This window comes from Anabas testudineus, chromosome 18, assembly GCF_900324465.2.
Source record: "Anabas testudineus chromosome 18, fAnaTes1.2, whole genome shotgun sequence".
In the NCBI taxonomy this organism is placed as follows: domain Eukaryota; kingdom Metazoa; phylum Chordata; class Actinopteri; order Anabantiformes; family Anabantidae; genus Anabas; species Anabas testudineus.
The window spans coordinates 21,447,323-21,475,201 of record NC_046627.1 but is presented as its reverse complement, the minus strand read 5'-3'; the positions used below and the strand labels follow the sequence as shown (position 1 = coordinate 21,475,201).

The window sequence follows — 27,879 nt, the reverse complement described above, 5'->3', positions numbered from 1 at the left end:
GCAGGCTATTCTGACATCCTGCAAAGAAATTCAAGCAGAAACTGTCCAAAAACTCACAAGTTCAATGGATGCAAGAAAGGTGATATCAAAGAAGGGGTTCTATGTTAAGATGTAACATGCCCTGTTAGGATGTTTTTGATTGAAATAGCTTTTGATTTCAGTAAATATGACCTCCTAATGCTGCAAATTCAACAAAAGCCAATTTTCAGTTCTTTACAACATATAAAATGTTTTAACACTGTTGTGCATAATAATTTGGTAAGTGCGTTTTCAGTTTGTTATTTCTGAAAAAAATATTATCATTAGGAGGTTTGTTCAATAAAATTCAAATTATACACTAATGGTTGATGACTTGAAAATTATACTGACTGTCATTTGCATTGACTAATTATAAAAATCAGAGAAAGATATAATTTGCGTAATAATTTGTAACGCGGTGTAAAGGCTTTCCTCTAGCGTTACCTCACCCCAAGTCCAACCCTTCAGTACCTGGACAACAGCAGGGGGCGCCAGTGGGCGCTGGTGAGTGAGGAGCCAGTGACGGCGTCTCTGCACCAAGGCCAGGTCTTCTCCCTGAGGCGCATGGACTTCGCCTTGGTTGTCACAGTGACGCCCCTCCCCTTCCTGCGCCTGGGCGAAGAGTTCATCGACCCCAAAAGTCATAAGTTTGTCATGAAGCTGCAGTCCGAGACGTCTGTGTAGGACGAGGGAGGGGCTCATTTCAGGGCGTTCAGGGTCTCTTTTTATACCTTCTGGTATTTTACAGTTACTTTTCATGATTTGTATTTATTGTTAAGTATGACTCCTAAAAAAAGCAACATGGCCATGGGTATAAAAAAAGCAATACTTTTGCTTCTGCTTCTAGTTCCCGTAAAGGGTAATGAGGGGGTGATCTTTAGTAGTACTTCACTAGTAATACAAGTTAATAAAAAAGAGGAAGGAACACTGACCTTAGCCACATTTGTAATACATGCAGGATTTCTATGGCATTGTTACACCTACATATGTGCCATTGGCTGTGCTAAATATAATCTAAAGTCTAACGTGTTCTGAGAGTACAGGAATGATGTACGCTGACCTTCTTCCTGAAACTTCTTTTAGCTCTGTTGTCTGCGCTCATTGCTTATCATTTCCTGTTTGAACTTCTTGTTTGCTGTTGTCTTGACCTTTAAAGGCTGTAAACAGGCACCAAAACAGTCTACAAATAGGTCTCGCCTTGTGTTTGCTCTCTGCATATGAGCTGGATGCATTGACTGAATTAAAAGCAGATGAAACTGCTTCTGAATTTCCACTGAAGAGTTTACTGAAAGTAGACGTACACATATATACTCTCTAGTAAAAGCACTGGATGGACTTGGTGCCCTGAGCATTACATGGACATTCACTATTTTCCCTGTTTACATGAGATTTTATGACCTACACTAAGAACAAATATAACATGCATGTCAAGAATATTGGAGCAGTTTGTGTTCAGTAACATTGCTGGTACATGTTTTAACCTTGGTTTTAATCTTCATCATCTAAGTCCTGCTTCTTTTTGACAGCTTGATGTAATGTTTAATGTGTGTGGTGGTTGATCTTGGTTTGATCTGCTCCAGTCTCTGAGACCCCCAACACTACAGAAGCCCCAGGTTCACCGTCAATATTGGTCTATTGGAATTTTTACAGCTGAAGTACTATCGCAACCTCGTTACTTAACTTGTAGAGAGAAGAGCGTTCAAAGTTGAATTTTAAAACCATAAAATATTTTTTTGGCAGACTCTTTTATTTCCAATTTTCTTCATCACAAACCCAGGGCTTTTTGCATATTACACAAAATGCAGCTTGACCACACACAGTTTCTTATAGAAGTAGCCTCTAATTATGTGTCAAACCCTAAAGAAAATAGGAAGAGTAGGCACAGTTATGTTTGAGCTCATGTCTCACCATCATTAAAAACATCATCACAATAATTTTAAATTGAATTTAAAATTCTTCTCCTCACTTATAAATTCATTAATAATCGAGCTCCATCTTATCTTAAAGAACTCATAGTTCCATATTTTTCCAGCAGAAATCTCCGTTTTCAGACTGCAGGTTTACTTGTGGTTCCTAGAGTTTCCAAATGTAGAATGGGAGGCAGAGCCTTTAGCTACCAAGCTGCTCTCCTGTGGAACCAGGTCCCAGTTCAGGTTCTGGAGGCAGACACCCTCCTTTTTTATAAAGCTTATAGTTAGAGATGGATCAGGTGACTCTGAACCATCTCTTAGTTCTGCTGATATAGCTTAGTCTGCTGGGGGACCTCTACTGATAAACTGAGCTCCTCTCCTCTCTCCTTTCTCCTGTATCAATGCAAATGCCACCATTGTATGTCATTAACTTTGTGTCTTCTCTCTCTTTTAGTTGTGTTTCCTCCTCTCTGTCTCCCTCTCTCTGTACTTTTCTGCAGGTATCTTCAGCCTGGAGTTGTACATCTCCAGAATCCAGTTCATCTGCCCAATGTTCTTGATGCTTGTTGTTGTCTTTATTGCCTGCTGTTCTTTTCTCTCTTCTCTTTCCACTCACCTCAACCGGTCGAGGCAGATGGCCGCCCACTATGAGCCTGGTTCTGCTGGAGGTTTCTTCCTCTAAAGGGAGTTTTTCCTCTCCACTGTTGCCTAAAGCTTGCTCAAATGGGATTGTTAGGTTTTCTCTATAATTTTTTGTATAAATATTTTCTGTAAGGTCTTAAATCTTACACTGTAAAGTGTCTTGAGATAAGTTCTGTTAACTTCTGTGTAAATTGGCGCTATACAAATAAAACTGAATTGAATTGAATTGAATTGAATATAAAGCAGTTTTCACAATTCACGCATCTCCAACTGGAACCACAATAAGTTAGTATGTTTAAATTTTTTTGTACTGAACTAAGCTCCTAACTCCTTTCTCTAAAGATTATTGTAGTGAAACACAAGCCTGTGTCACAATTAAGGAGGGGGATTTATACAGGATTTATTACTGATAAGTACAAAAACAAGGGAAACTAAGGGGGGTGTCAACAAACACTACAAAAAGAGGCAGAAACACGAGGACAAAGTAACAACGTAAAACTACCCAGTTGGCGGAGAACAAAGTAACAAATCGGGAATCAAAGTACAAACAAAAACCACTGCCCGATGGCAGGAAAACACTCACAGGGAAAACAGGTAACAAAGTCCAAAAGTTCAGAGGGGGAAGAACGAAATCCAGAGTCCAGGGGGGGAAGCAGACAGGGCTGGTGACAGCCTGTTACTTACTGTTTTTTTTTTTTTTTTTAACTCTGAGTTGATGGAAAGGGTTTTAATAAACAGTGTCATCCAAAGTCATTTGTCTGTTAATCACTATTGACTTTTTGATGTAGTGTTGTCGTCATGTAAAGCAGGAAGTGAGACTCAAAAAAAAGGTCTATGTGAAGCTTGTCAGTATGAATGAAATTTCATTGTTTTATAGATACATGCTAAACAAATCCCCTTACCTACAGCAGCTGGAAGAGATAAAAACTAAAGAGTAATACCCTAAACTATTATGTTGGGTAGGGATACTAGTGTGCTAAATAGGAAATAATAAAAATATTAATAATACTATTCAGCCCATTGTGATAATAAGTTAATCTAACTAATGGGACCTTTTGTAAAAATAACTTTTGTATTATAGAGGCTGATAAATGGGATGGTTGATGGTGCATTAACGAAAGATTTAGTATGTGTCGTAGGATGACGACGTCATGGTTACTGTGAACTGTGCACAAAAGGAAGGAAGTCAGTACACTCGTGTTCTTCCTCATGGTAACACCATTAAAATGATACTGATAAGAAAAATCCTTCTTATTCCATTACTCCAAGGTAGGTCAATGTTTATATATAATATATAATATTATAAGCTTTAACTAATAAGATTTGCTAAACTATTAAAACATCTTGAAGCTGCAATTTAGAATCAAATTCACTTCTGAAGACAGAAGAAGTAGAAAGACAGAGCCGTCTCTGGTGGTTTCATTAAAACTGAAAAAGTTGACGCATATATTTATTTAGATGTAAACATACATGTGTAAATGTATGTTTAAACTGATATATTTATACCGATTCAGGTCTCCTATACTTTTGACATTTGCTTATACATTGAATGTCAGAACAGTAAAAAGTGTAGCATATATGCTATGTTGAGCATTGTTAAAAAAAAATAGGAAGTGTTAACATATGTGGTGTAAAAAATATTAGTACATTCACAGTAGTCAAATGACACAGCCATGTCTTTAGAGATAGCATTGTTATTCTGTCGGCACCACTTTAGTCACTTAAGACAGAAGACTAGACAGAATATATTACATATACATATACATATACATATACATATACATATACATATACATATACATATACATATACAGAACAGTATGAAGTTATAATTATATATGAATGGATAAAACTTCCTAATCTTGGTGGCTGATTTGTCTTCTAGTGCCATTATGAAATTGATAAAGATCTGAATGGATTTCCATGGTTTGGACATGATTAGGTACAATACTGTGTTTAGTACTTATCAGCAAATATTGCATACTAGCACAAAAAAAAACAACAAAAAAACAATAAGAACACAATGAACATAGTAACATTCTTGTCACTCATTTCACTCAGTAGAGTATAGGCCATGGTTGTTGGTGTTTTAATTCCTGATTCATTGTTTCCTGGCTCCATGTTGAAGTTTCCCTGAACACTGAACCCAAAACCTTTGACTCCTTAAATTAATTTGCCTCTTCACTTGAAGTTCCCAGTGGGTTTTAATAAAGTATCTATTATTGATATTATTATATGAATTTACTGTACTATTGTTACAGTATTTCAATCAAATATTCTTGGTATTCTTGAATCTTTAACATCAGACATGATTAAATTGAGGAAGGAAAAAAAAAGTCATTCTTTAAAAACATTTTAAAGATCGATTATTTCAGTAAAGTACTTTCCTTCTGATGTTTCTGAAAGACTGGATCTAGTGAGGCTGAATCTTTTTTCTTTCCTTCTTTTTTTTAATATTGTTTTCATAGTGGCATTGGGTGAATCCCTCCAGGAGGTCTTTGGCTACTTGGGGGAAAACATTACTTTGCCTTCAGGAGCTGACCCATCATGGAATCTCTCCAAAGTTCAATGGTCAATATTCTCCAACAACACCTTAATTGCTACCTATCACAATGAGAAAGCAAACATTGATCGCATCGATCAATATCAAGGCAGACTTTCTCTCAACACCTCTTCAGGTAAGATAAGAAGATAGATCAAATCTATGTAAATAAATTGTTATAATTGTATTTTAGTGGTTATTCATTTGTTGATTTGCTGATTAGGTGATTTGGCGATTCATAATTTAAACGCAAAGGATGCCATGGTCTACAATGTAGATGTCATTAACACTGAGAAAAAGTCCACCAAAAACAAGATTGAGCTCACAGTGAAACGTAAGTGGCAAGACTGACACAAATTTTTGTTGTGTCACAACTTAGTACTTATTCCTGAGTCATGTGTTAAAACAGTCCTTAAAAAAATATAACTTCCCTTTAATTTTCAATGATTTCATGACATTGTAACATTTCACTGTATAATCACCAAGTTCAACAAATATGTTGCTTCTGAATGGTTCATGTTTTAAGACAGATTGATAATCAGGTGTTTCCTAGTTTTGGAAAAAACTTACATGTCTAATCAACAACACCAATTTAAATCTTTGTAGAACATCTCCAGAAACCAACCATAGAGACACACACATGGGTCCCACGTGAATCTCCAAAAAGTGGTTGTTTGGTGAAGGTGCAATGTTCTTCTTTGGATGAAGGTGTTCAGTTCTCTTGGTACATTGAACCACTCAGTGTTACAACCCTCAACACGAGTCTTCCTGATGGCAAATCTGCGCTTTTGTTAGCATTTCTTAACAACACAGAGCACACTGTTAAAGTCACCTGCAACACCAGCAGAAATATTGATACAGCCTCAAGTGTTGTTACATCAAAATGTGAAGGTAAGGTTTATTCTGTGGTATTTGATTAGCAGTATATTAATATGTATATTTTCTTTAAATGTGTGACAACATAAGATGAGAAGGTAAACATAAAATTTAATTAAATTAATACAACATCAGTTGTTATATATCAAGCCAAACTTTTACGCAATACATAAAATAATATAGAGTATGTCTAAATATTGTTTCAGATGAAAAGACTACCAACCAACGATGGTCTGAGACAAGAAACAGATATTGTGCTGTCATTGTCATAGGCGCTTTCATGGGAAATGTACTTCTGATTTCTATAATACATGTTTTTGGAGGTAAGTATAAAAAAAAAGAATGTTCCTTTGGACAGAAAGTTTGATATTGTTCGATGTGCCAAAGAACAGATAGTGGAGATAAAGTCTTCATAGTAAGTGACTTTAATATCCATGTAGATGTTGATGATAACTGCATCAACACTGCATTTAATTCACAAAATGTAAATAAACCCACTCACTGTTTTAATCACACTCTTGAACTTGTTCCGAAATATGGAGTTGAAAATCATTTAATAGTTCTCCCCCCAAAACCTAGTTTATCTGACCACTTTTTGATAACGTGAATTTACTATACTGAACATTTTTATTTGTTTATTTTTTTTTAGATCCATGAATTCAGACAAGACAGAGGTTATTTTGTTTGGTCCTAAAAATCTCAGAGACACTATGTCTAATCACATTCTCACCCTAGATGACTTAGTATTGGCCTCAAGTAACACTGTGAGAAATCTCTCATTGTAATTCATTATTAATAGGATGTCCCAAAAACTCCTTACAAAACCTGCAGTTAATCCAAAATGCTGCAGTCAAAGTTCTGAGTTCCCAGCAGAACTGAAAGTGCAGGTCTACTTGAGGTTCCTAGAGTTTCCAGATGTAGAATGGGAGGCAGAGCCTTTAGCTATCAAGCTCCTCTTCTGTGGAACCAGCTCCCAGTTCAGGTTCTGGATGCAGACACCCTCTCTACATTTAAGACTACATTTAAACTTTCCTTTTCAATAAAGCTTATAGTTAGAGATGGATCAGGTGACTCTGAACCATCTCATTCCTGGGATTTTCTTTTTTATTCTGTCTCTCAGAGTGGGAATGCACCTACAATTTGAATTTCGGACCCTTCCATGGTTTCTAAGTGGGGAAATTTGCAAAATTGCAGGGTTTTCAAATACTTCTGTTCCTCACTGTAGTTGACAATGCTAGTGAAAGGAAGTGGGCCATATCTAAACCCTGGTTAGTCTAAATCTTTACCTTACTTCAGCTGCAATGTGGAAGCCAGGTCTGACTTTCTGTTGTTTTACTCAATGCTTGGTTGTGAAGCTCTCTCCTCCTTAAAACATAACAGAATGATTTCATCCATTATAAGTAGCTTAATTTGGATCATGTACCTCACCTGCCTCAGAATGAATTGTTTCTCATGAGTTGGCATCATGCACAGCTCTCCCAGTACGACTGAAACAATGTAGGGTGTGCATCACCTTTCTTAACAACATTTTGCTGGAAAGTCAAGAAAATCTCCTCAGTATTTTACTTAATGATGTTAAACAAATACAACTGGGAGCAAAATGAAAATACAGTTGATAACTAATGATGAGTTTACTAGGTGCTAGATGCAAGCTCTCTTTTCAAACTGCTTGCAATACTAAAACTGCATTTTGTAAGTAATTGCAGAGTAGAGTGTATTCTATGAAGTAAAATTGTTATTTATTGTTTAAAACATGATAATATGTATGTGTGTGTTAAAAATCACTAATATTTGGGTGCTACAGTAGAGAAATTATATTTTGTTGTTGTGTTAATACTGCAAAGGCCTTGCAAAAGGTTTGTGGATGTACTGCTCTCTTCTAGCCTAAGTATGGCACACATCTTTTACTGTTGAGGTGAAAAGGAAAAAAGGGTCATTGGGCCAGAAAATGTCAAACATGGTCAAACACTCTGCTCCAATCCACACAACAAACTGAAAAAGCATTGTTCTGAAGTGACTTTGTAATTAAAATTACCAATGAACCAATTATACTGTGGCTAATTTTGTGGACAACTTGAAATCTCTTATTAAATATATCTAAATATCTGTCAAATGTCTGAGTTGTAATTGTCAAGCACATAATACTTCATATTAACTGTTTTATTTGTTTTTACCACAGAACAGAAAAAAACGCTGCATGAGAAAAGGTATGTATTTCATACAGCCATGTTCAGAAAACATGTCTGCATAAACATGACCTCATCATAAATCTAAGATCCTGTTTGTGTTTGATCCTGTTGATCCTTGGTGTAGCAAGGACTGGTAACTCAGTGTATAGGTTTAGAAACATAACCATGTGTTTCTCTCTTTCTTGCAGCCAGCTAGACATAAAAGCCTCAAGAAACCCGAGTGACCAGACCATAAAAATCGATGACTGAGATAGCTGAGGTGTGCAGTATCAGTAAAAATAACAAAATTTATTAGTAAAATTGAAAATGAAAGTGAAAGCACATGAATGACAGAATTGAATGTGTATTTTAAATGTACACATAATATGACACACTACTAACTACTTAAGAGTAGTTCTGTAAATGACATGTGTACGTTGTGAATTAAAATACTATGATACTTGTATTATTCAGATTTATCCATAGGTTCATTTATAAAATGTCTGACAAATGATTCATTATTGCTATAATGATTTTTTTAGTATCATGTTGTCTTTTCTGAGAGTTTGTGAAGCCTTATTGTTAGTATTTATTTACACTATGTGAACCCATAAAAAGCACTGTTGTTGTCATTTTGATGTACTCACAAACACACACAGTATATTACGAAGCCCTGATGGTAAGCACTAGAAAGTATTTCCTGTTCAGTCATGGAAAACAATGTTAGCCTAAATCAGAGTATTAAGTGGGCCTTGTATCTTCTTAGGTGATAATGCTAATGCAGGAATAAGTTTAGTTTTATTTCTTGGATTAAGTTATAAGGACATCACAGCTTTGCTTGCTAATCATCACCAAATATATTGTATCCAATGTATTCATTTTGAAATCTTATAGTCTGTTCCTGGGCAAAAGATACACCAGTCTTGATCAGATAATTGCCTTCATTTATGAAAATTCCAATCATCTGGTCAAATGCATCCAGGTCCACAGCCTATATATATAAGCAGCTTGAGAAAGCACTAGAGTATCAACCCATATATATCTGTTAATGCAACGTGTAATGCTACTTGTTTTACTCCTAAGATGTTGTGTTTTATCATACATTGCATTTTATTTTTCTGCTGATCCCACACAGTGTGTCCCTAATAAAGTCAGAAACCAAATAACCACAAATTACAGTGATGACAGTAAATTTTAATATTACTTTCACACATTCATTTATGTTTATATTTAATAAGATACTAAAAACTTCAAAAAATGTAAAAATGTAATCTCTGTATTTATAGAATATAAAACATAATACATTTGAGCATAGCTTGTAACCTCAAAATATAATGCCACTTGTTTTTAATCTGATAAAGCCAAGGTGCAAAAATACTACATTTATCAGTTTTTTTTTCCTGAATCTTAACTGAAATATTGCTCTGATCAAATAATCCAAGTTTTTATTGTTTTTTCTTCCAGAGACAATTCAGATATTGTAAGCTGCACATTCTGTAGTTAGCCTCTCCTTCGCATTAAATTTCTTGGTAGGGTGTTGTCCTCAAGTGACTGAACTGGATTTTGTCATACACAGTCTGGGGCTAGATGTGTGACACACGAAAACAAAAAAAGACATCAGATGCAAGGACCTATAAGTATAATTTTATCATTAAAGATCTCTCAAAATTAGAGAATATGTTGAAAACAAACACGTTAGTATCAACCTTTAAACTTTACTTGCCATTTGTAGCAACAGCTGTTCAGAAAATGTTAAGCAGGGTAGTTATATGTTAGATATTCCAACACTGCAACAAGCTTACATAACTTAATGATTTTTTATTTAGGAAAAAAATTTGACATAAAACAATAAAAGTGTGCCGTGTCATACAATAATTGTAAATGAGAGAAACAAATCATTGCTGGTTTTACTGTATATCTTTGTCTGTTTTATTTCTGCAGGAAATTAAAGAACTTGTTGATAAAAATTTTGACCTTACCCCCGGTGTGACTGGTGTGACTGGTTGAACTCTGTTATCAATGGTTTCATACACCGAACACGGCTTCATGTTGGACGTCCCCTAGAAGTTAACATGTGGATAAATCAGAGAGAGAGATGAAAAACTAATAATTCATTTTAAACTGGCAGTTTGCCAAAAGTGATGTCTGTTTATACACATTGAAATTAAGTGTAGACTTACACTTTCAATTTCAGCTACATCAGCGTACACAGTGAGGTCATTTGAGTCACTGCCTGGTGTCAAAAGAAACAATGCAAAAGCAAATCAGGTAACGCAGCTGGTGCTGAAGCAATATGTCAGTCATCAATAAGTTTAAAAATGACACTCTTTGTTGTGAAGTAAATAAAAATGGAATACACTGAAAAGTTTCTCACCTGCTGGCTTTTGTTTGCATTGACAAACACCCACAATTATACCGACTATAACCACAATCAGCAAACAACCTCCAGCTGCCGCACTCAGGATAAGAATAAAGTCTTGCTCTGCAAAAGATGGTACCACCAGTATTATTGAGACATTGATTCACCAAATATGAAAATAGAAGAAAAGATTATATATAAAGCAGGAAAACAAAAATATTTGGTAAAATGCATATATTGTACTTTTTGATAGTGTAAATAATAATATTAAGATTCTAGCACTGACATATGTCAACATGTCATTATGGAAATAGCAGAAATAATAATTCCTAATTTGGAAATATGTATAGATTTATTAAACTGTCATGATTGTAGCTGATGTAATAATTCTACTGTTGACTTTTTCATATTATTTGTGAATGTCTTCTATAGAATGGCAGTTTAACCATTTACATATAGGTCAAAAGACCACAAACATATCAGCACTAATAAAAAACAATCACTTATCTGCACGTACCTGGAGGAAGAACAGAGTCAGTGTTGTTGCTGCACTTCACTGGTTTGGACGCTGACTTCTTACTGACATGATCAGATATTGTGCAGGTAACTGTGGTTTCTCCGTCCTCTGGTCTGATGTCGACCTTCAGTCTGGATCCACTCTGAGTTTTGTTCTTCACAGACCAGCTGTAGGTGACACTGTCAGAGGTCGATCTACACTCCACTAAAACTGTACAGGATTTGTTTGAATCATCCCAAGTAGAATTAACAGTCACATCAGGCTCCTTAGTGATGGGCTCTAACATAGATAAAAAAAAGAAAGTGTCAAGTCAACTTGATATTAAAGCTTTGTAGTTATATACCAGAACTACACAAGTAGAGGAGATAAATAACCACAGTAAAACAATTAAATCCATTTAGCCTAATATAAAATATATAAATATATGATAACTTTTGTTTATGTAACCAAAACCAGCTCCAAAAACAGAGACATAAATAATAAAGACTGAAGGGGGACAAAGCAACAAACTGTTTTCGTTAGAATTATACACAGCTAAAAGTTAAGCTAAACACAAGGACACCACAATCTTTTGACAATAATATACTGGCATATATGGAGTTACAACTGTATATTTCATTATACCTAATACAATTTGTATAATTTGCTTTACTATCAGACACCACTGACATTTAACATTAATGAGCTGATTTAAATGTTAAATATTGTGACATGTCGTCTCAGCATCACTTGATTAATTGTCCAAATATATAATTGTCCTAATTAAGAAAATAACTAAGGAAACTCACCATGAACTTGCAGATTGATAAAACCACACCATGAAACCATAAAAGAAATACATTTATAAACCAAAATTTTTAAACAATAATTAGGTTTCTTGGTTAGTCATGAACCATGAATCTCACCATGAACCTGCAGAGTGATGACGACTGTTGGTCTTTGTTTGTCATTCACGTCTGAGATAAAACTGAAATTACCAGAATCTTGAAGAGTCAGTCTGTTTACTGTTAAACTAAAGTCTGTGCGGTTCAGGTCAAATCTGTCTTTAAATGCAGTGGTTACACCTAGGTCCTTGTCTGCAACTTCTGTGTCTCTATGTTTCCAAGTTGCTAATGTGACCCCTTCAGTTGGTAAACATGATGAGAGCTTCACAGTGTCTCCAACTTTTTTATGGATGATGGATGAAGATGATGGACAAGTGGAGGCTTCCACATCTGAAACACACAAGCAAAACAAAACAAATGACATGTCATTGTTAAATGTGTTTTATGACTTTGTGGCAGATTGTCTTCAATGTGCAGAGAGAGAGAGAAAAAAAAAACAAATGACCTGTATTAATTTTCTCAGTGTAATTGTACATGTTCATTTAACATAACACACAGCAGAACAGAAAAGTAGATCACAGAATAACGTTAATACAACATACATGACTGTAATTAAGATATTTGGTGCATCATTTGGTGCAATAATTACAAAGAATAACAACATTACATGAATTAAATTACAACATAACATACTACTGTATAACATCTGATGACATAATACAACATGATCATTCTGTTATACATTTATTTTACCTACATTATTTACATATACTACGAGGTACATATAAGTCATGTGTTTAATTGTTTCATTGATTTGGTTCGTGCCATTGTTGTAGGAAATGCAGGAAGTTTAATATTTTATTTTGAATGGTCTTGATGAGTGCTCAAGACTGAACAGGTTCCTCTGACTTCATTTCCACAGAATAATCAGTCCACCCACAGACACTGACCTCAGAAAGTTGCCTTTAGCCAGAGCTCTTCACTTTCAGTCAGAGCTGCTGATACTGTGCTACCAAGGAAATCTATGGTTACTTGTTTCTACTGTCCTGTTTTATCTAAACTGAAACAAAAGTATTTTTAAGTATTTAGATCACTGGTTGCTGATAGGCCTGCTCAACCACGTGTCATTTACGATGTAGTAAATTTGACTGTAGCTGTGAACAGAGCAGTTTAACACGTAGTTCCTTTGCGTCAGCACATATTCTGTCGGTGCTGTTCCTGTCTGGACAATTGTAATGTAAACTGTATGACCAACAGAATCAGAAAATAAAGTGAGGACACAAGAGAAACACAAAGCATGACCCATTCCTGAGTTACACTATTTCCAGACAGATGCAGCAGAAAATCTGCTGATTTACAAAAATGCAAAACAAGTCCACAAATAAGGAACCACAACATAAAACTGTCTGTGTATTCATGAAGTTATTAATAAATGAATAAGAGGGTTTAAGTTTGAAATAAATGTTGAGAACCACAAGCACATTATGACTTTTCTACAAAGAGACCAGAAGACATCATGTTTTTTTGACATTGGTGACTAGAATGAATTTCACAATGATTATTCAACATCTCGGTTCACTTAAGATATAAAGACATCAGTTTGTTATTAGCTTTACAACTACAGGCTGAATCTACTGTGGACTTTTCAGTCATGTTGTCATCTTGCATTTACAAAAACACAAGAGAAAAAAAATATTAGCCTATTTCAACGAAGACAAACATCAAATGAATTCTGCAATCTTGACCTACATGCTCTATTCTAAGAACATGATGAAACACAGCAGGAACAAAATTATTTCAGTTTTAACAATAAGTATCTAGAAACATATAAGAAAAGTCATACATACCAAGTAGACAGACTCCAACAAGCAGTACAGCACTTAATGTGAAAAAGCACCTCAGGCAACGACGCCGACCACCAACCATCTCTGTGCGGAGAGGAACAACGTCTGTTTCCTCTTCTCGTTTATCAAACTGTGTCGTGACAAGTAAAAAAAAAATAAGAGGGTGGGAGGGGAGGTTTCTGTCAGGAAGAAGAGCAGCTTGGCCTCAGTGCAAGATGAAAAGTAAACACAGGCTCTACTATGAGACAAACATCAACGCTTAAAGTGACTTCTATAAACTCTCACCAAAAAGGCTCGCTGGTAGAGGTATGTTTAAGGAGAGATTCAAAAGATGTTCCTAAGTCAGCTGATCTTATTTCCTCAGGTAAGTTGTGGGAACTGTGAAAGGGCTCTGTTACCCTAGTTGTCATTCTAACATCAAGGACATACAGAAGATTTCTACCAGAGGATCTCAGGCTATGTGCAGGCTCATAAGAAAAGTTTTTCAGATGGCTGACTGAAACATATAGATGTGAAGTGTCAAAGGTCAAACAGAATGAGTAGGCTAGTAAACTGAAGAAAGGTGTAGATTAGTGTGGATAAACATAGGGAAGTTGAAACATACACACACAGTAGCATTCAGAATGAGTTGCAAAGGTCTGATAAAAGAGAAGGGGCTTGAAGGAAGTTTCACTAGTTTGGTAGGATGGATAGGATGTCTCCCTGGTAAGGGAATAAGTAAATATACTGTCTGTCCGATAAAAACTAAAAACAGTCACTAGCTGGATTTAACTAAGCAAATAGATAAGAACCTTTCATTTGATAATTAATGTATGGTGATTGTTTTTCAGCTGGGAACAAGTTATTTAACTCAAACTGATGCAGTAAGTAGCTTCTCATTTCTTAAACAACCATGTTGGAAGACACTTCCTGTGGTTGTGGAAAAGTCCTTTTTTTATTTAGTGTCACCCACAGGTACCTTTCAGTCAGAAGTGACCCGACAAAGAGCTACTGGAGCAGACTGCATAGACAGCTATGTGCCTGTACAAAAACTATCAGGGCATCAATAGCCAGTTGTTCCAGGGTGGGACTTGCACCTAGATTAATTTATTAGTGCCCTATCTGTATTACCTCCTAAGTAAAATTTTTCTCCACACATTAAGTAAATTGAAGCACATTTTCTTTGCAGTGTCCTTCAGCGCCTGCATAGTGAGGTCTAGAATCACATGTATCTTTATCAACAGCTAATATCTGAGTTTGGTATGCAGACTTGTGAACAAGGAAGTCACATACACAAATAGTAAGATAATGGTTATCTCTGTCATCTCAGACATATATGGTGCTTCGATAAAGAAAGGTGTCGATGCTTATCACTGCTGTAAATTTAAATGTGAAGGATCCACAGTGATCTGTCTTCATGTTCATCTGTACATGTTCATGTTCATGCTCAAATGTTCATATTGATATTGCAGAGAAGCTATGATAGTTTAATGGTTTCTTTGAAACAGACTTACAATAAGCACATTTAGACATAGTTTATGAAAGATTTTAATCGACTTATTGACCTGAACAGTGAGTGACAGTGACTATATCACGAACATAACCCCTGTGACTACTGCAGTGTCTTAGCAGTGGAACAATGTGGTTTCGATGGTGAACAAAAAAAAGAAAGAGAAAGATCAGTGAGAGCCCAAGTAAAACAACGCATGTGTGTTGCAATGTGGTCTTCCTGCAGAGGTGGTCTGTGCACTGTGTCAACTGTGTATGCAAACATGCATTCACACTTCTGTCTGTCACTTTTGTCCAAATCCACAAGTTTAAAATAATGTCACAAAACCAATAATAAAAGCCTCATACATTCTTTTTGTGAGGTTTTTCACACTTATAGGAACTGTGACTTTTTACATTTTCAGTGTTTGACTTTGAGGGCGCATTGTTGGTCAGTCAGTGAGAAAGTAGCGTGACTGCAAACATGAGTTACGCAACAAATGTGAACATTGTGAAAATTATAGTTAGTTTGTAGACTAGTGAGTTGATAAAGCTGTTAAAGGTTAATTTGATTAGATGCAGGGTGGGTGGTAATTTCCTTTTCCTGATTAAAATACAGTGTAGATTATATGAGTCAACTTCTTTTTAAACCATCATCCTATAAATTTACTATTTCAAAGTCTATCATTTACCTTATATCCATTTAAAACACCCTTAGAGATTCAGTGAGACCTAACCAACCCACTGACCATTTAAAATTCTGAAACACAAGTGTAACATCAGCATTTGCTGACATTTCATCTGAAAGAAGAAGTGATACAACGACAGAAAAATGAGTCATTAAACAGAACCAAGACAAGGTCTTATTTAAAAACACACCCTACACCAACCCAGGAAAAGTCTCAAACACAAGTAAGATAAGTTTAAAAGTTCACATTTCCATATGATGTTGACTATATTTACAATAACACGTCTATCAGTTAGATACAAGATAAAACATGTGTGTATTGTTTAGCACGATTGCCAAAAGAAAGAATTAACTTCACAAAGATTTACAATAAAATAAATGCATTAAACACACTCAAGCTGTGCATTATGCATACAATCATGTTTAACCACAGAAACCATTAGGCAGAGAGCAACTGAGAGAAAAACCACAGGGCACCACCAAGTGGACAAAAGTGTAAACTAAAATGAAAAGTTAAATGACAAGAGGAACACGGCTAATCAAAGAGCTCAGTGCTCTGTCCTCTTCTTTTTTCAATCTATACTTCTTCTCTAGGCTCTATCATCCATTCTTATGGCTTTTCTTTCACTGCTATGCAGATGACACACAGCTCTTCCTGTCTTTTCCGCCAGATGACTCAACTGTCTTGTCTCGCATCTCTGCCTGTACGAGAAAAAGACACCTTCAACTCAACACAACATGAGCTGCCTATCACTGCACGCTTAGCCACCTCACCTGCAATCTTTAAAAAACAGAACTCTTCTGCATCTTCCTTTGCACTTGAAAAAAAAAAACAACTTTTCTACTCTTTTGATCTCACATCTCTTGAAACAGAAACACTTTTTTGATAGCACTTTGCTTTGATGTTGTTTCTTCTTGACTTAGATTTTGTTTGCTTGTCTTGTTCCTCACTTGTAAGTCGCTTTGGATAAAAGTGCCTGCTAAATGATTAAATGTAAATGTAAATAGCATCAAAAACTGTAAAACATGTGGGTAACATACCAAAACTATTACACCTATAACGTTACATTAACACAGCAAAAAAATTTAAATACAGAAGTGTGATGACTCTGACTGTGGATGTTCGTGCTTCTCTTGTTTTCTTGCTGATGTTGCACTTCTCTTTATGGACCTGAAACCAAACCAGACAGAAGAGGCAGCGGCTCAGTTGGTAGAATGATGAAGAACAGGCTCAGTTCCTCTTGGCTGCAGGTCGAAGTGTTCTTTATTTTTTTCCTTTTGTAAAACACAAAATCTTACATGAATATTGCTGTTTATTGTTGTATTGAGATTTCTTCTCGTTCTTGCATCAACATAACAACACAAAGAACCTTTTAAAAATGTAGATATGTTTATTTTGTGTCCTCACTGTGACGGTCATGTTTGTTGAGGGGGATTGATGGAGTTATGACATTACTGTAAACAGCTGATTGTTCATCTGAAAAGGAAAGTTTAGCATTTATTAAATTTTAATTACTGAGCTTTTAAACAGCTCAGTTTTAACATTTATACCTTTTTCAGCATCTTCAGGGCGTCTTATTGTTTCATAGACACAACCATCACCTGCAGATCAATGATAAATATGGCAAAGAGAAATTAAAATGTTTGTGATCACTTTATTTTTGCAACTTTATTTTCAAAAAACATCTCACTAGAAATGAAGTTAAAGTATTAAAGCTGTTTGATGAAAGACTGACTGTGGAGAAGAGAGGAGTACACAGGCTGCTCAGTTTCACCCTGGTTGACTGTTGGAGTGTTTGATGTTTTTAGTCTGAAACGTGATAAAAAACTCAAGTATTTCATCAGTACTTAGTAAAAACTAGTGAAAGCTCATTGCTGATCTTAATATGGAGATGAATGAAGAGAGTGTGACACTCACCTGTTACAACACGTATCTGTAAAAAGACATTTAATAAATGTTGCACATTAAGTCACTGCTGAATTTCATTAATTCACTGTGTTACTGAATTAATATGAATAAGACCTTCTGACTTTTTGTAGTAAAGCAGCGAGAGCAGCAGTGCAGTCATCACAAAAACAACCAGTCCAACAATCAACAGAACATAAAGTAAAGAGCTGGACACTGCAATAAAACACGTACATATAAATGTACTTTACTGTATATAACACTTAGGGTTAAGGTACAACAGTTGCTCTGGTCATTGAGACCATGGTGCTGTTTGAATATTTTAACATGGTATAGTAATAAGACACAATGTTGATAAATTTACTTGTATATAACACTGATTTTAAGTCATTTTAAGTAATAAAACCCTAATAAATGTAACTTTTTTATAGAAACATTCTTTGGGATGGCATAAGCTACATGTTGAGGTGCCCTTGGACAAGACACCAAACCGAATATGTACTGTCTGGCAGCTGTCCAACAACTATTTTCCCAAGATGATCAATTATTATTATTAATAAAGATACACAACAAATTATACAAACATATTTGACTGCATAAACTGCATAAACATACAGAATGTACGATGATGAAGATGGGGGCGGCTGGTTAGTGTAGTGGTAACATCACCGCCTCCCATGTGGGAGACTGGGGTTCAAATCCCAGCTGTGGCCTAACACCAGTAGGGGTCCTTAGGCAAGACCTCCTCACGCTCACCCTGCCTACCTTTGTACCTTGTAATGACTTGTAAGTCGCTTTGGATAAAAGCGTCTGCTAAATGACTAAAATGTAAATGTAATCATCTTCATCATCATTCATATAATGAATATCTACATACGTTTCAGAATTAAGTACATTTTTTATTTCATCATTATTTCTTTTTCTTATAATTTCATTATCAGTGACTTTAATAATTTTTGAAATGCATTAATATATAAATGATGATACAACTTGACTGAACAGTATAATATAGGCATACAGTACATATGTATATATTCTCTGCAGAAACCTTTTTTTTGTGGTTTATTGTGGTTCAGACATTATTAGTGTACTTCACTTGTAATTTTACTGACTGACAAAATTAGATATTGTGCAGGAAAATCACCATAAAGAATAAACACTAATAAACTACAATCACTTCTCTGCACATACCTGGAGGTACAGAGTCAGTGATGTTGCTACAATTCACTGGTTTGGACGCTGACTTCTCACTGACATGATCAGATATTGTGCAGGTAACTGTGGTTTCTCCGTCCTCTGGTCTGATGTTGACCTTCAGTCTGGTTCCACTCTGGGTTTGGTTCTTCACAGACCAGCTGTAGGTGACACTTCTGTTAGAGGTCGAACTACACTCCAGTAAAACTGTACAGGATTTGTTTGAATCATCCCAAGTGGAATTAACAGTCACTTCAGGCTCATTAGTGATGGGGTCTAATGAGATAACAGACATGAAAATAAAAAGAGACTGAATATGATAAAACCACTTAATATTAAAGTTTTGAAGCTACATACCAGAACTACACAAGTAGAGGAGATAAATAACCACAGTAAAACAATTAAATCCAGTTACCCCAAATATAAAATATAAAAATATATAACTTTTGTGTGTGTAACCAAAACCAGCTCCAAAAACAAAAAGATATAAACAATAATGACTGAAGGGGAACAAAGCAACAAACTGTTTTCCTTATTATACACAGCTGAAAGCTAAGCCGAAGCTAAACACAAGGACACCACAATGGGAGTTTATTACACTAACATGCACTCACCGGCCACTTTATTCCGTACACCTGTCCAACTGCTCGTTTATGCAAATTTCTAATCAGCCAATCACATGGTAGCAACTCAATGCATTTAGGCATGTAAACATGGTTAAGATGATCTGCTGCAGTTCAAACCAAGCATCAGAATGGATAAAGAAAAGTGATTTAAGGGACTTTGAATGTGGCATGGTTGTTGGTGCCAGACAGGCTGATCTGAGCATTTCAGAAACTACTGATCTACTGGGATTTTCACACAGAACCATATAGGGTTTACAGGGAATGGTTCGAAAAAGAGAAAATATCCAGTGAGCAGAGGTTCTGTGGGTGCAAATGCCTTGTTGATGCCAGAGGTCAGAGGAGAATGGCGAGACTGGTTCGAGCTGATAGAAAGGCAACAGTAGCTCAAATAACCACTTGTTACAACCGAGGTATGCAGAAGAGCATCTCTGAACACACAACACCTCAAACCTTGAGGCGGATGGCCTACAGCAGCAGAAGACCACACCGGGTGCCACTCCTGTGCTAAGAACAGGAAACTGAGGCAGTGATGACGACTGTTGGTCTTTGTTTGTCATTCACCTCTGAGATAAAACTGAAATTACCAGAATCCTGAAGAGTCAGTCTCTTTACTGTTAAACTAAAGTCTGTGGGGTTCAGGTAAAATCTGTCTTTAAATGCAATGGTTACACCTAGGTCCTTGTCTGCAACTTCCGTGTCTCTATGTTTCCAAGCTGCTACTGTGACCCCTTCAGTTGGTAAACATGATGAGAGCACTACAGTGTCTCCAACATTTTTATGGATGATGGATGAAGATGGACAAGTGGAAGCTTCCACATCTGAAAAACATGAGCAAAAAAAAACAAACAAAGTTTGTGAAATGTCAAATGTGTGTTATGACTTTGTGTCAGATTGTCTTCAATGAGCAGAGACACAGAGAAAAAAAACAACCAGATGTTTGGGTTTACACGCTAATATACTCAGTGTCACATCAGGCTCCTTACTGATGGGGTCTAATGAGATAACAGACATAAAAATAAAAAGAAACTTAATATGATAAAACAACTTAACATTAAAGTTTTGAAGCTATATACCAGAACGACACATGTAGAGGAGATAAATAACCACAGAAAAACAATTAAATCCAGTTACCCAAATATAAAATATATGATATGATAACTTCTGTGTATGTAACCAAAACCAGCTCCAAAAACAGAGACATAAATAATAATGACAGAAGGGGGACAAAGCAACAAACAAGGACACCACAATGGGAGTTTTGTCAATATTACACTGACATATACGGAGTTACAAGTGTATATTTCCTTAGACCTAATAATATTAATGAGATGATATAAATGTTAAATATTGTGACCTGTTGTCTCTGGGTCACTTAATGAATTAACAAACTGTCCAAATATATATATTATCCTATTTTTATATATATATTTTATATATATATTGTCCTAATAAATCCAATATGTCTCAGCATATTGGATTTATTGACAACTTTAACCTCTTCTGGGATAGACCCTCATTTTTCAGGAATGATGGTTTGCATCCCAGCCGTCATGGCAACCGCATGCTCGCTGCTAATATACAGCACGCCATTCAGTGTACTCCTCATGACTGACGGTCCCTCCTTTTACCACCTGGAGATCCTCATCTCCTACCTTCACCTCAGGGATTTGCTCCCCTCAATTCCCCTCTCTGTTCTGTGATCCCCACTAACCTAAGTTCTCTCTCCTCTAGCTGTATTGTCCACTCTGTACCACCTCTGGACAACACACCTGTCACAGGTTATCATCAAGGGGGGAGCAGGTGTTACTCCTCATCAGTGAGGCACTTCACCAGCTCCCTCAAAGGTCCAATCAGTGTCAATATTATTCCAGTTATCATCAATGGCAGACAGCAAACAGGTCACAGAGCAGCACAAAGAAACTATTCTAATCTTGTTAGGCCTCTGACCAACCCTAGTACTAATATTAGTTCTCCTACTACAAGACTTGGTCTTCTAAATGTTAGATCCCTCTCTAACAAAACATCTCTCTTAAACGACTTTATCCTCTCTCAGAATCTAGACTTCTTTTTCTTAAATGAAACCTGGCTGAGGATAGGTGAATCTATCCAGTTGCAGGAGCTCTGTCCCCCTAATTTCATTTATTTCACCTCCCCTAGATTAAGTGGTCGGGGTGGTGGTGTTGCTGTGGTCTTTAAAAATCAATTCAAATGCTCAATGCTATCACTTAAACAGGTTCACAGCTTTGAAGCTCTGTCGTTTCTTATCCACTGCTCTGTTCCTGTATGTTGTACTGTCATCTACCGCCCACCAAAAGCTAATGGTAACTTTTTGTCAGAGTTTTCCCAGTTTGTTGCTGACATTGTTGTGAGGTATGATAAGGTCATTATCGCTGGAGACTTTAACCTTCATATTGACAATAATACTAATACTCTAGCAAATGATTTTATCAATCTTACTGAATCTTTCAACCTGGTTCAACATGTCAAAGGTCCGACCCATAACCAGGGCCACACCCTTGACTTGATATTCACTTTAGGTTTGACTCTAAATTCTATTGAGTTAAAGGACTCCATCTCTGATCATAAATGTGTCCTATTTGATACTTGTCTTCATCCAATCACTGTACCTCAGAAATCTACTGTTAAACGCCATCTATTTAACAGCCAGTCAGCAGCTAAATTCACTAGCACCTTCTCTGTGTTGAAGCAGGGTATTTCTTGCACATCACATGTTGATGATATCGTCCGCCTTTTCAACAATAATTGTGCCTCTGCGCTAGAGGCTGCTGCTCCCTTAAAAACTTCAAATGTGTCTCGTAAAGACACCAACAAACAGCCTTGGATAGATGTCAGCATTCGTAGTTGTAAAGCTGAGTGTAGGAAAGCTGAGCGGAGATGGAAGAAAACCGGACTTCAAGTGCATTATGAAGCTATGAAAGAAGCATTACTCCACTACAATACGATGGTAAAGAATGCCAGATCTAAATACTTCTCAGACCTGATCACTGCTCACTGCCATAATCCTAAATTTTTATTTCAGACTGTTGACAAGTTAGTAAACCCAACCCCTCCTAGCATCCCAGCTGAAAGTGATGCAGATTGTGAGAAGTTCTTAACCTATTTTAATGATAAAATAGAATCAATCAGAGCTTCTGTCATCCCCAACTCCTCACCAGTCATAGTTGCACACCCTTTTAGAGAATGCACTTTAAGCCAGTTTCCTCCCATGTCCGTATTTGAGCTACTACAAACTGTCTCTAAAATGAAACCATCTTCCAGCCCAGTTGATGTCATCCCAACTAAGTTCTTAATCTCGATCATTGATTCGCTTGCTCCCTCTCTCCTGAATATTTTCAATACTTCTCTGTCCACTGGGATTGTGCCAGATTATTTTAAAATTGCATCTGTGCAACCTCTTTTGAAAAAACCTGGTCTAGATCCCTCATCCCCCGAAAACTACAGACCAATCTCCAAACTACCCTTCATATCAAAGATTTTAGAAAAGTACGTGTCTAAACACCTATTTCTAGCCGCAGAAAACTATAACATCTTTGACGAATTGCAATCTGGTTTTCGCAAACACCACAGCACAGAGACCGCCCTACTGAAGGTAACCAATGACATTCTGTTGGCTTCTGATGCTGGTTTGTGCTCTATTCTTGTCCTCCTCGATCTTAGTGCTGCTTTTGATACAGTAGACCACCAAATTTTGTTAGACCGGCTAAAGCACTGGGCTGGAATAGAAGGCACTGCACTGGACTGGTTCTCCTCATACCTGTCCAACAGATCGTTTTGTGTTACAGTTAATAACTACAAGTCGTCTTTTTCTCCTGTAAAGTACGGAGTCCCACAAGGTTCAGTGCTGGGGCCAATCTTGTTCTCTTTGTATATGCTCCCTTTGGGACATATTATTCGCAAACATGGTGTTTCTTTTCATTGCTATGCTGATGACACTCAGCTGTACTGTCCCTTTAAGATATCAGACCACGGGGGACTGAGTTCCTTACATGAGTGTATAAATGAGATAAAAAACTGGATGGCTCAAAATTTCCTGCAGCTGAATTCTGACAAAACAGAAATAGTTGTCATCAGTCCACAGCGTGTAGCCAGACACATTCTGCCCTGCACAGATTCTCTCTTAGCTAATTCTAAGCCCACTGCAAAAAGTCTTGGTGTTTGGTTTGATAGTAAACTTAACTTCGAGCATCATGTCAAAAAGCTTGTCCAGGCATGTTTTTATCATCTTAGAAATATCTCCAAAATACGTTCAATTCTTTCTTTTCATGACACTGAAGTAATCTTACACGCATTTATTTCCTCACGCCTTGACTATTGCAACAGTCTGTTCACCTGTCTCAGCCAGAAATCTATTAATCGGCTCCAGATTGTTCAGAATTCAGCTGCAAGACTCTTAACTAGAAAAAGAAAATATGATCACATCACTCCTGTATTAGCTTCCTTACACTGGCTGCCAGTATTTTTTAGGATTGATTTTAAGATTTTATTAATAACTTTTAAAGCTCTGCATGGCCTTTCCCCCAGCTATTTATCCCAGCTTTTAAAGCCTTATGAGCCTGCACGTAGCCTGAGATCCTCTGGTAGAAATCTTCTGTATGTCCCCAATGTCAGAATGACTACTAGAGGTGACAGAGCCTTTTCAGTTAGAGCCCCTAAACTCTGGAACAGCTTACCCGAGCATATAAGATCAGCTGACTCAGTAACATCTTTTAAAACTCTCCTTAAAACATACCTCTACCGGCGAGCCTTTTGCGATCTTCTGTAAGCTAAAACAAATCGGTCCTTGGGAAGACTCTCCATTAGATTACAATGTCTTTACGTTGGAACTGGTCTCCCCAAGGACCGATGTGGTAGTTGTTTGTATTATTGTTTTGTTTGTATAGCTGTTTCCTGCTCCCCATCCGGTCGAGGCAGATGGCCGTTTAACTTGAGCCTGGTTCTGCTGGAGGTTTCTTCCCCCAGGGGGAGTTTTTCCTCTCCACTGTTTGCCTAGTGCTTGCTCAAGTTGATCTTGTTGGGCTACATGTGTTTCTTGTCTGTCTTGTGAAGCACTTTGTAACATATGTTTAGAAAAGTGCTCTATAAATAAATTTATTATTATTATTATTATTAATTAAGAAAATACCTAAAGAATCTCACCATGAACCTGCAGAGTGATGACGACTGTTGGTCTTTGTTTGTCATTTACGTCTGAGATAAAACTGTAAACACCAGAATCCTGAAGAGTCAGTCTCTTTACTGTTAAACTAAAGTCTGTGGGGTTCAGGTCAAATCTGTCTTTAAATGCAGTGGTTACACCTAGGTCCTTGTCTGCAACTTCTGTGTCTCTATGTTTCCAAGTTGCTAATGTGACCCCTTCAGTTGGTAAACATGATGAGAGCACTACAGTGCACAATAGTCAGAGCTGCTGATACTTTGCTAACAAGGAAATCTATGGTTACTTGTTTCTACTGTCCTGTTGTATCTAAACTGAAACAAAAGTATTTTTAAGTATTTAGATCACTGGTTGTTGATAATCCTGCTCAACCACGAGTCATTTACGATGTATTAAATTTGACTGTAGCTGTGAACAGAGCAGTTTAACATTTAGATACTTTGCTTCTGCACATATTCTGTCCATACTGTTCCTGTCTGAGAAATTACTTTATAAACTGTATGACCAACAGAATCACAAAAGACAGTGTCCACAAATGAGAAACCTCAACATAAACCTGTCTGTGCATTCATGAAGTTATAAATAAATGAATAAGAGGACTTATTTGCAACTTAAGAACCACAAGCACATTATGACTTTGTATGTTTTTTTGACATTGGTGCCTGGAATGAATTTCACAATGATGATCCAACATATCAGTTCACTTAAGATATAAAGATATCAGTTGTTACTAGCTGGAGCTTCACAGTTATAGACTGAATCTACTGTGGTCTTTCAGTCATGTTGTCATCTTGCATTTACAAAAACACAAGAGAAAAAAAATATTAGCCTATTTCAACGAAGACAAACATCAAATGAATTCTGCAATCTTGACCTACATCCTCTATTCTACGAACATGATGAAACACAGCAGGAACAAAATTATTTCACCAATAAGTATCTATAAATATATGAGAAAAATCGTACATACCAAGAAGACAGACCCCAACAAGCAGTACAGCACTTAATGTGAAAAAGCAGATCAGGCTACGACGCCGACCACCAACCATTTCTGTGCAGAGAGGAACAACGTCTGTTTCCTCTTCTCATTTATTAAACTGTTCCATGACAAGTTAAAAAAAAAGAGGGTGTGAGGGGAGGTTTCTGCCAGGAAGAAGAGCGGCTTGGCCTCAGTGCAAGATGAAAAGTAAACACAGGCTCTACTATGTGACAAACACCAACACTTAAGGTAACTTCTATAAGCTCTGCTAGTCCTGACTTCAGCCCTGCTCTAATGTAACTCAAACTCACAGCTCTGGCATCTTAATTTCAACAGTTTATTTTCACTGACGCAGTGACCAGAACACAGAAGAACTGCAACTCAGATGGAGAAGCACAAAGTCTGTAGTGATAATAGGGTGTGATCAACTATCCAGAGGCAGAGTAGTGAGTGCAGAGTGTAAGAGTTTCGTGTAGACCATAATAATTTACATGGGACCTTTGAAAACATGGTACATGGATGGATGGAGGATCCTACCAGCTAGTCTTACTACTACTGCAAGTAACTTGATGAGTAATGAAATGTTAATTTTAATGCGGAAATCAGTTTGGGCATTGACAGGAAACAAGCGAATGGCAGCTAGAGTGATGTGATCTAGTCACCTCTCTTAATTACAAAGCTAAGGACAGGGGGATGATTGAGTGGACAGAGACATTTCATTAAAGTGTGTTATTATCAATGTGCTGCTAAATCCCCATATTGTTTGCTCCGTTCACTGGTCTGCAGGATAGTGACGTGATGATAGATGTAGAACAATGTGAAAAAAAAGTTAGGAAAAAATCTGAAACTCAGATGCAGTAGCATTTGGAATAAGCTGCAAAGGTCTGATGAAGGACAAGGGGCAAGGTGGGATGGATAGGATGACACTTCCCAAAAAAAATCCCATTAGATAATTAATGCAGAGATGATTATGTTTCTGCTGGCAACAAGTTATTTGTTGACTTGCTTGTATACTTATATCATCAGAAGTATCTTTCTGTTGACATGTCTGCTGAAAATATCAGTTTGTTATTTAGTGTTACCCACAGGTTCCTTTCAATCAGAAGGGCCCTGACAAAGCGCTAGTGGACCAGACTGCATAGACAGCTATGTTCCTGTACAAAAACTAACAAAATCCTGTTGTTGCAGGATAGGAATGCACCTAGATTGATTTATTAGTGCCCCATCTGTATTCTGTCAAATACTATTTTCCTTTACACACTAAGTAAATTAAAACAGATTTTCTTGCTCTTCAGCGCCTGTATAATGACATCTGCATGATGTTACACATGCATCACATGCATCGTTAGCAGCAGCTAATATCTGAGTGCGGTGTGCAGACTTGAACAAGGAAGTCACATACATGGTTATCGCTGTCATCTCAGACATGTATGACGCTTCTGTAAAGAAAAGGTGTCAATGCTGACCACTGCTCTGTGTCACTGCTCTAAATTTAAATGTGATCTGTCTTTCATCAGTATGTTGCAGAGAAGTTATGCTAGTTTGGTAATGATTACATAGAAGCGTAAACAAACATAGTTGATAAAAAATTTTAATCTGAAATTACATTTCAGATCTCAGTACTTATTATCCTTCTGCTGACTTATTTAAAGACGCACATAGTTACATAGTTAGGTACATTGTTGAGTGACACCAGGGTACTTTCAGGGGAGCGTTTAGAGGGGAACACCTAATCTAGCCACAGGGTTGCAAGCAAGTGACTTCTGTGCTGGTTCCAAGCCTGGATAAATACAGAGGGTTGCATAAGGAAGGGCATATTGCCAAAAATTGGCAAAATTGCCAAAATAACCATGCGAATCATCAATAAGACTTTCATACCGGATCGGTCGAGGCCGAGGTTCGTGGTCAGAGAGACAAGGGAAAAGGCTGGAGCATAGGTTTGAGAATAGGGACTCTTAACGTTGGCACAATGACAGGGAAAGGCAGGAGGAGGATACAAACTGTTCTACCATGGTGTGGATAGGAAGAGAAACAGGGTAGGAGTGATCCTGAAAGGGGAGTTTGTGAACAATGTCCTAGAGGTGAAAAGACTCTCAGACAAGGTGATGAGCCTTGTATTTTTTTACTTTACATTTTTGCACACCCT

General features: G+C 36.8%; 2 protein-coding genes and 2 long non-coding RNA genes across 5 annotated transcripts; 1 reads left to right on the top strand and 3 right to left on the bottom strand.

Moving 5' to 3' along the window:
• Positions 1–3,760: 3,760 nt before the first annotated feature.
• LOC113157777 (CD48 antigen-like) lies at positions 3,761–7,158 on the top strand. The gene is made up of 6 exons (XM_026353402.1): positions 3,761–3,839; positions 5,039–5,248; positions 5,336–5,446; positions 5,719–6,003; positions 6,195–6,311; positions 7,109–7,158. Exons 1-6 carry the CDS (start codon positions 3,797–3,799, stop codon positions 7,156–7,158), a joined length of 816 nt encoding a protein of 271 aa, XP_026209187.1. The 5' UTR covers positions 3,761–3,796.
• Positions 7,159–10,128: 2,970 nt separating this feature from the next.
• Positions 10,129–10,775, bottom strand: LOC113157552. Its single transcript, XR_003298499.1, has 3 exons — positions 10,531–10,775; positions 10,337–10,389; positions 10,129–10,216 (listed from the first exon to the last, which is right to left on the bottom strand). It is a non-coding gene; the product is annotated as an uncharacterized LOC113157552 (long non-coding RNA).
• A 243-nt stretch (positions 10,776–11,018) lies between these two features.
• Positions 11,019–20,138, bottom strand: LOC113157776. Its single transcript, XM_026353401.1, has 4 exons — positions 20,051–20,138; positions 18,953–19,231; positions 11,938–12,246; positions 11,019–11,311 (listed from the first exon to the last, which is right to left on the bottom strand). Exons 1-4 carry the CDS (start codon positions 20,136–20,138, stop codon positions 11,019–11,021), a joined length of 969 nt encoding a protein of 322 aa, XP_026209186.1.
• On the bottom strand, positions 17,263–17,790 carry LOC113157553. 2 transcript variants are annotated; one of them, XR_003298501.1, is made up of 4 exons: positions 17,774–17,790; positions 17,592–17,665; positions 17,407–17,457; positions 17,263–17,332 (listed from the first exon to the last, which is right to left on the bottom strand). It is a non-coding gene; the product is annotated as an uncharacterized LOC113157553 (long non-coding RNA). The 2 variants fall into 2 exon arrangements; XR_003298500.1 differs by lacking the exon at positions 17,774–17,790 and having other exon boundaries at positions 17,592–17,767.
• Positions 20,139–27,879: the final 7,741 nt, after the last annotated feature.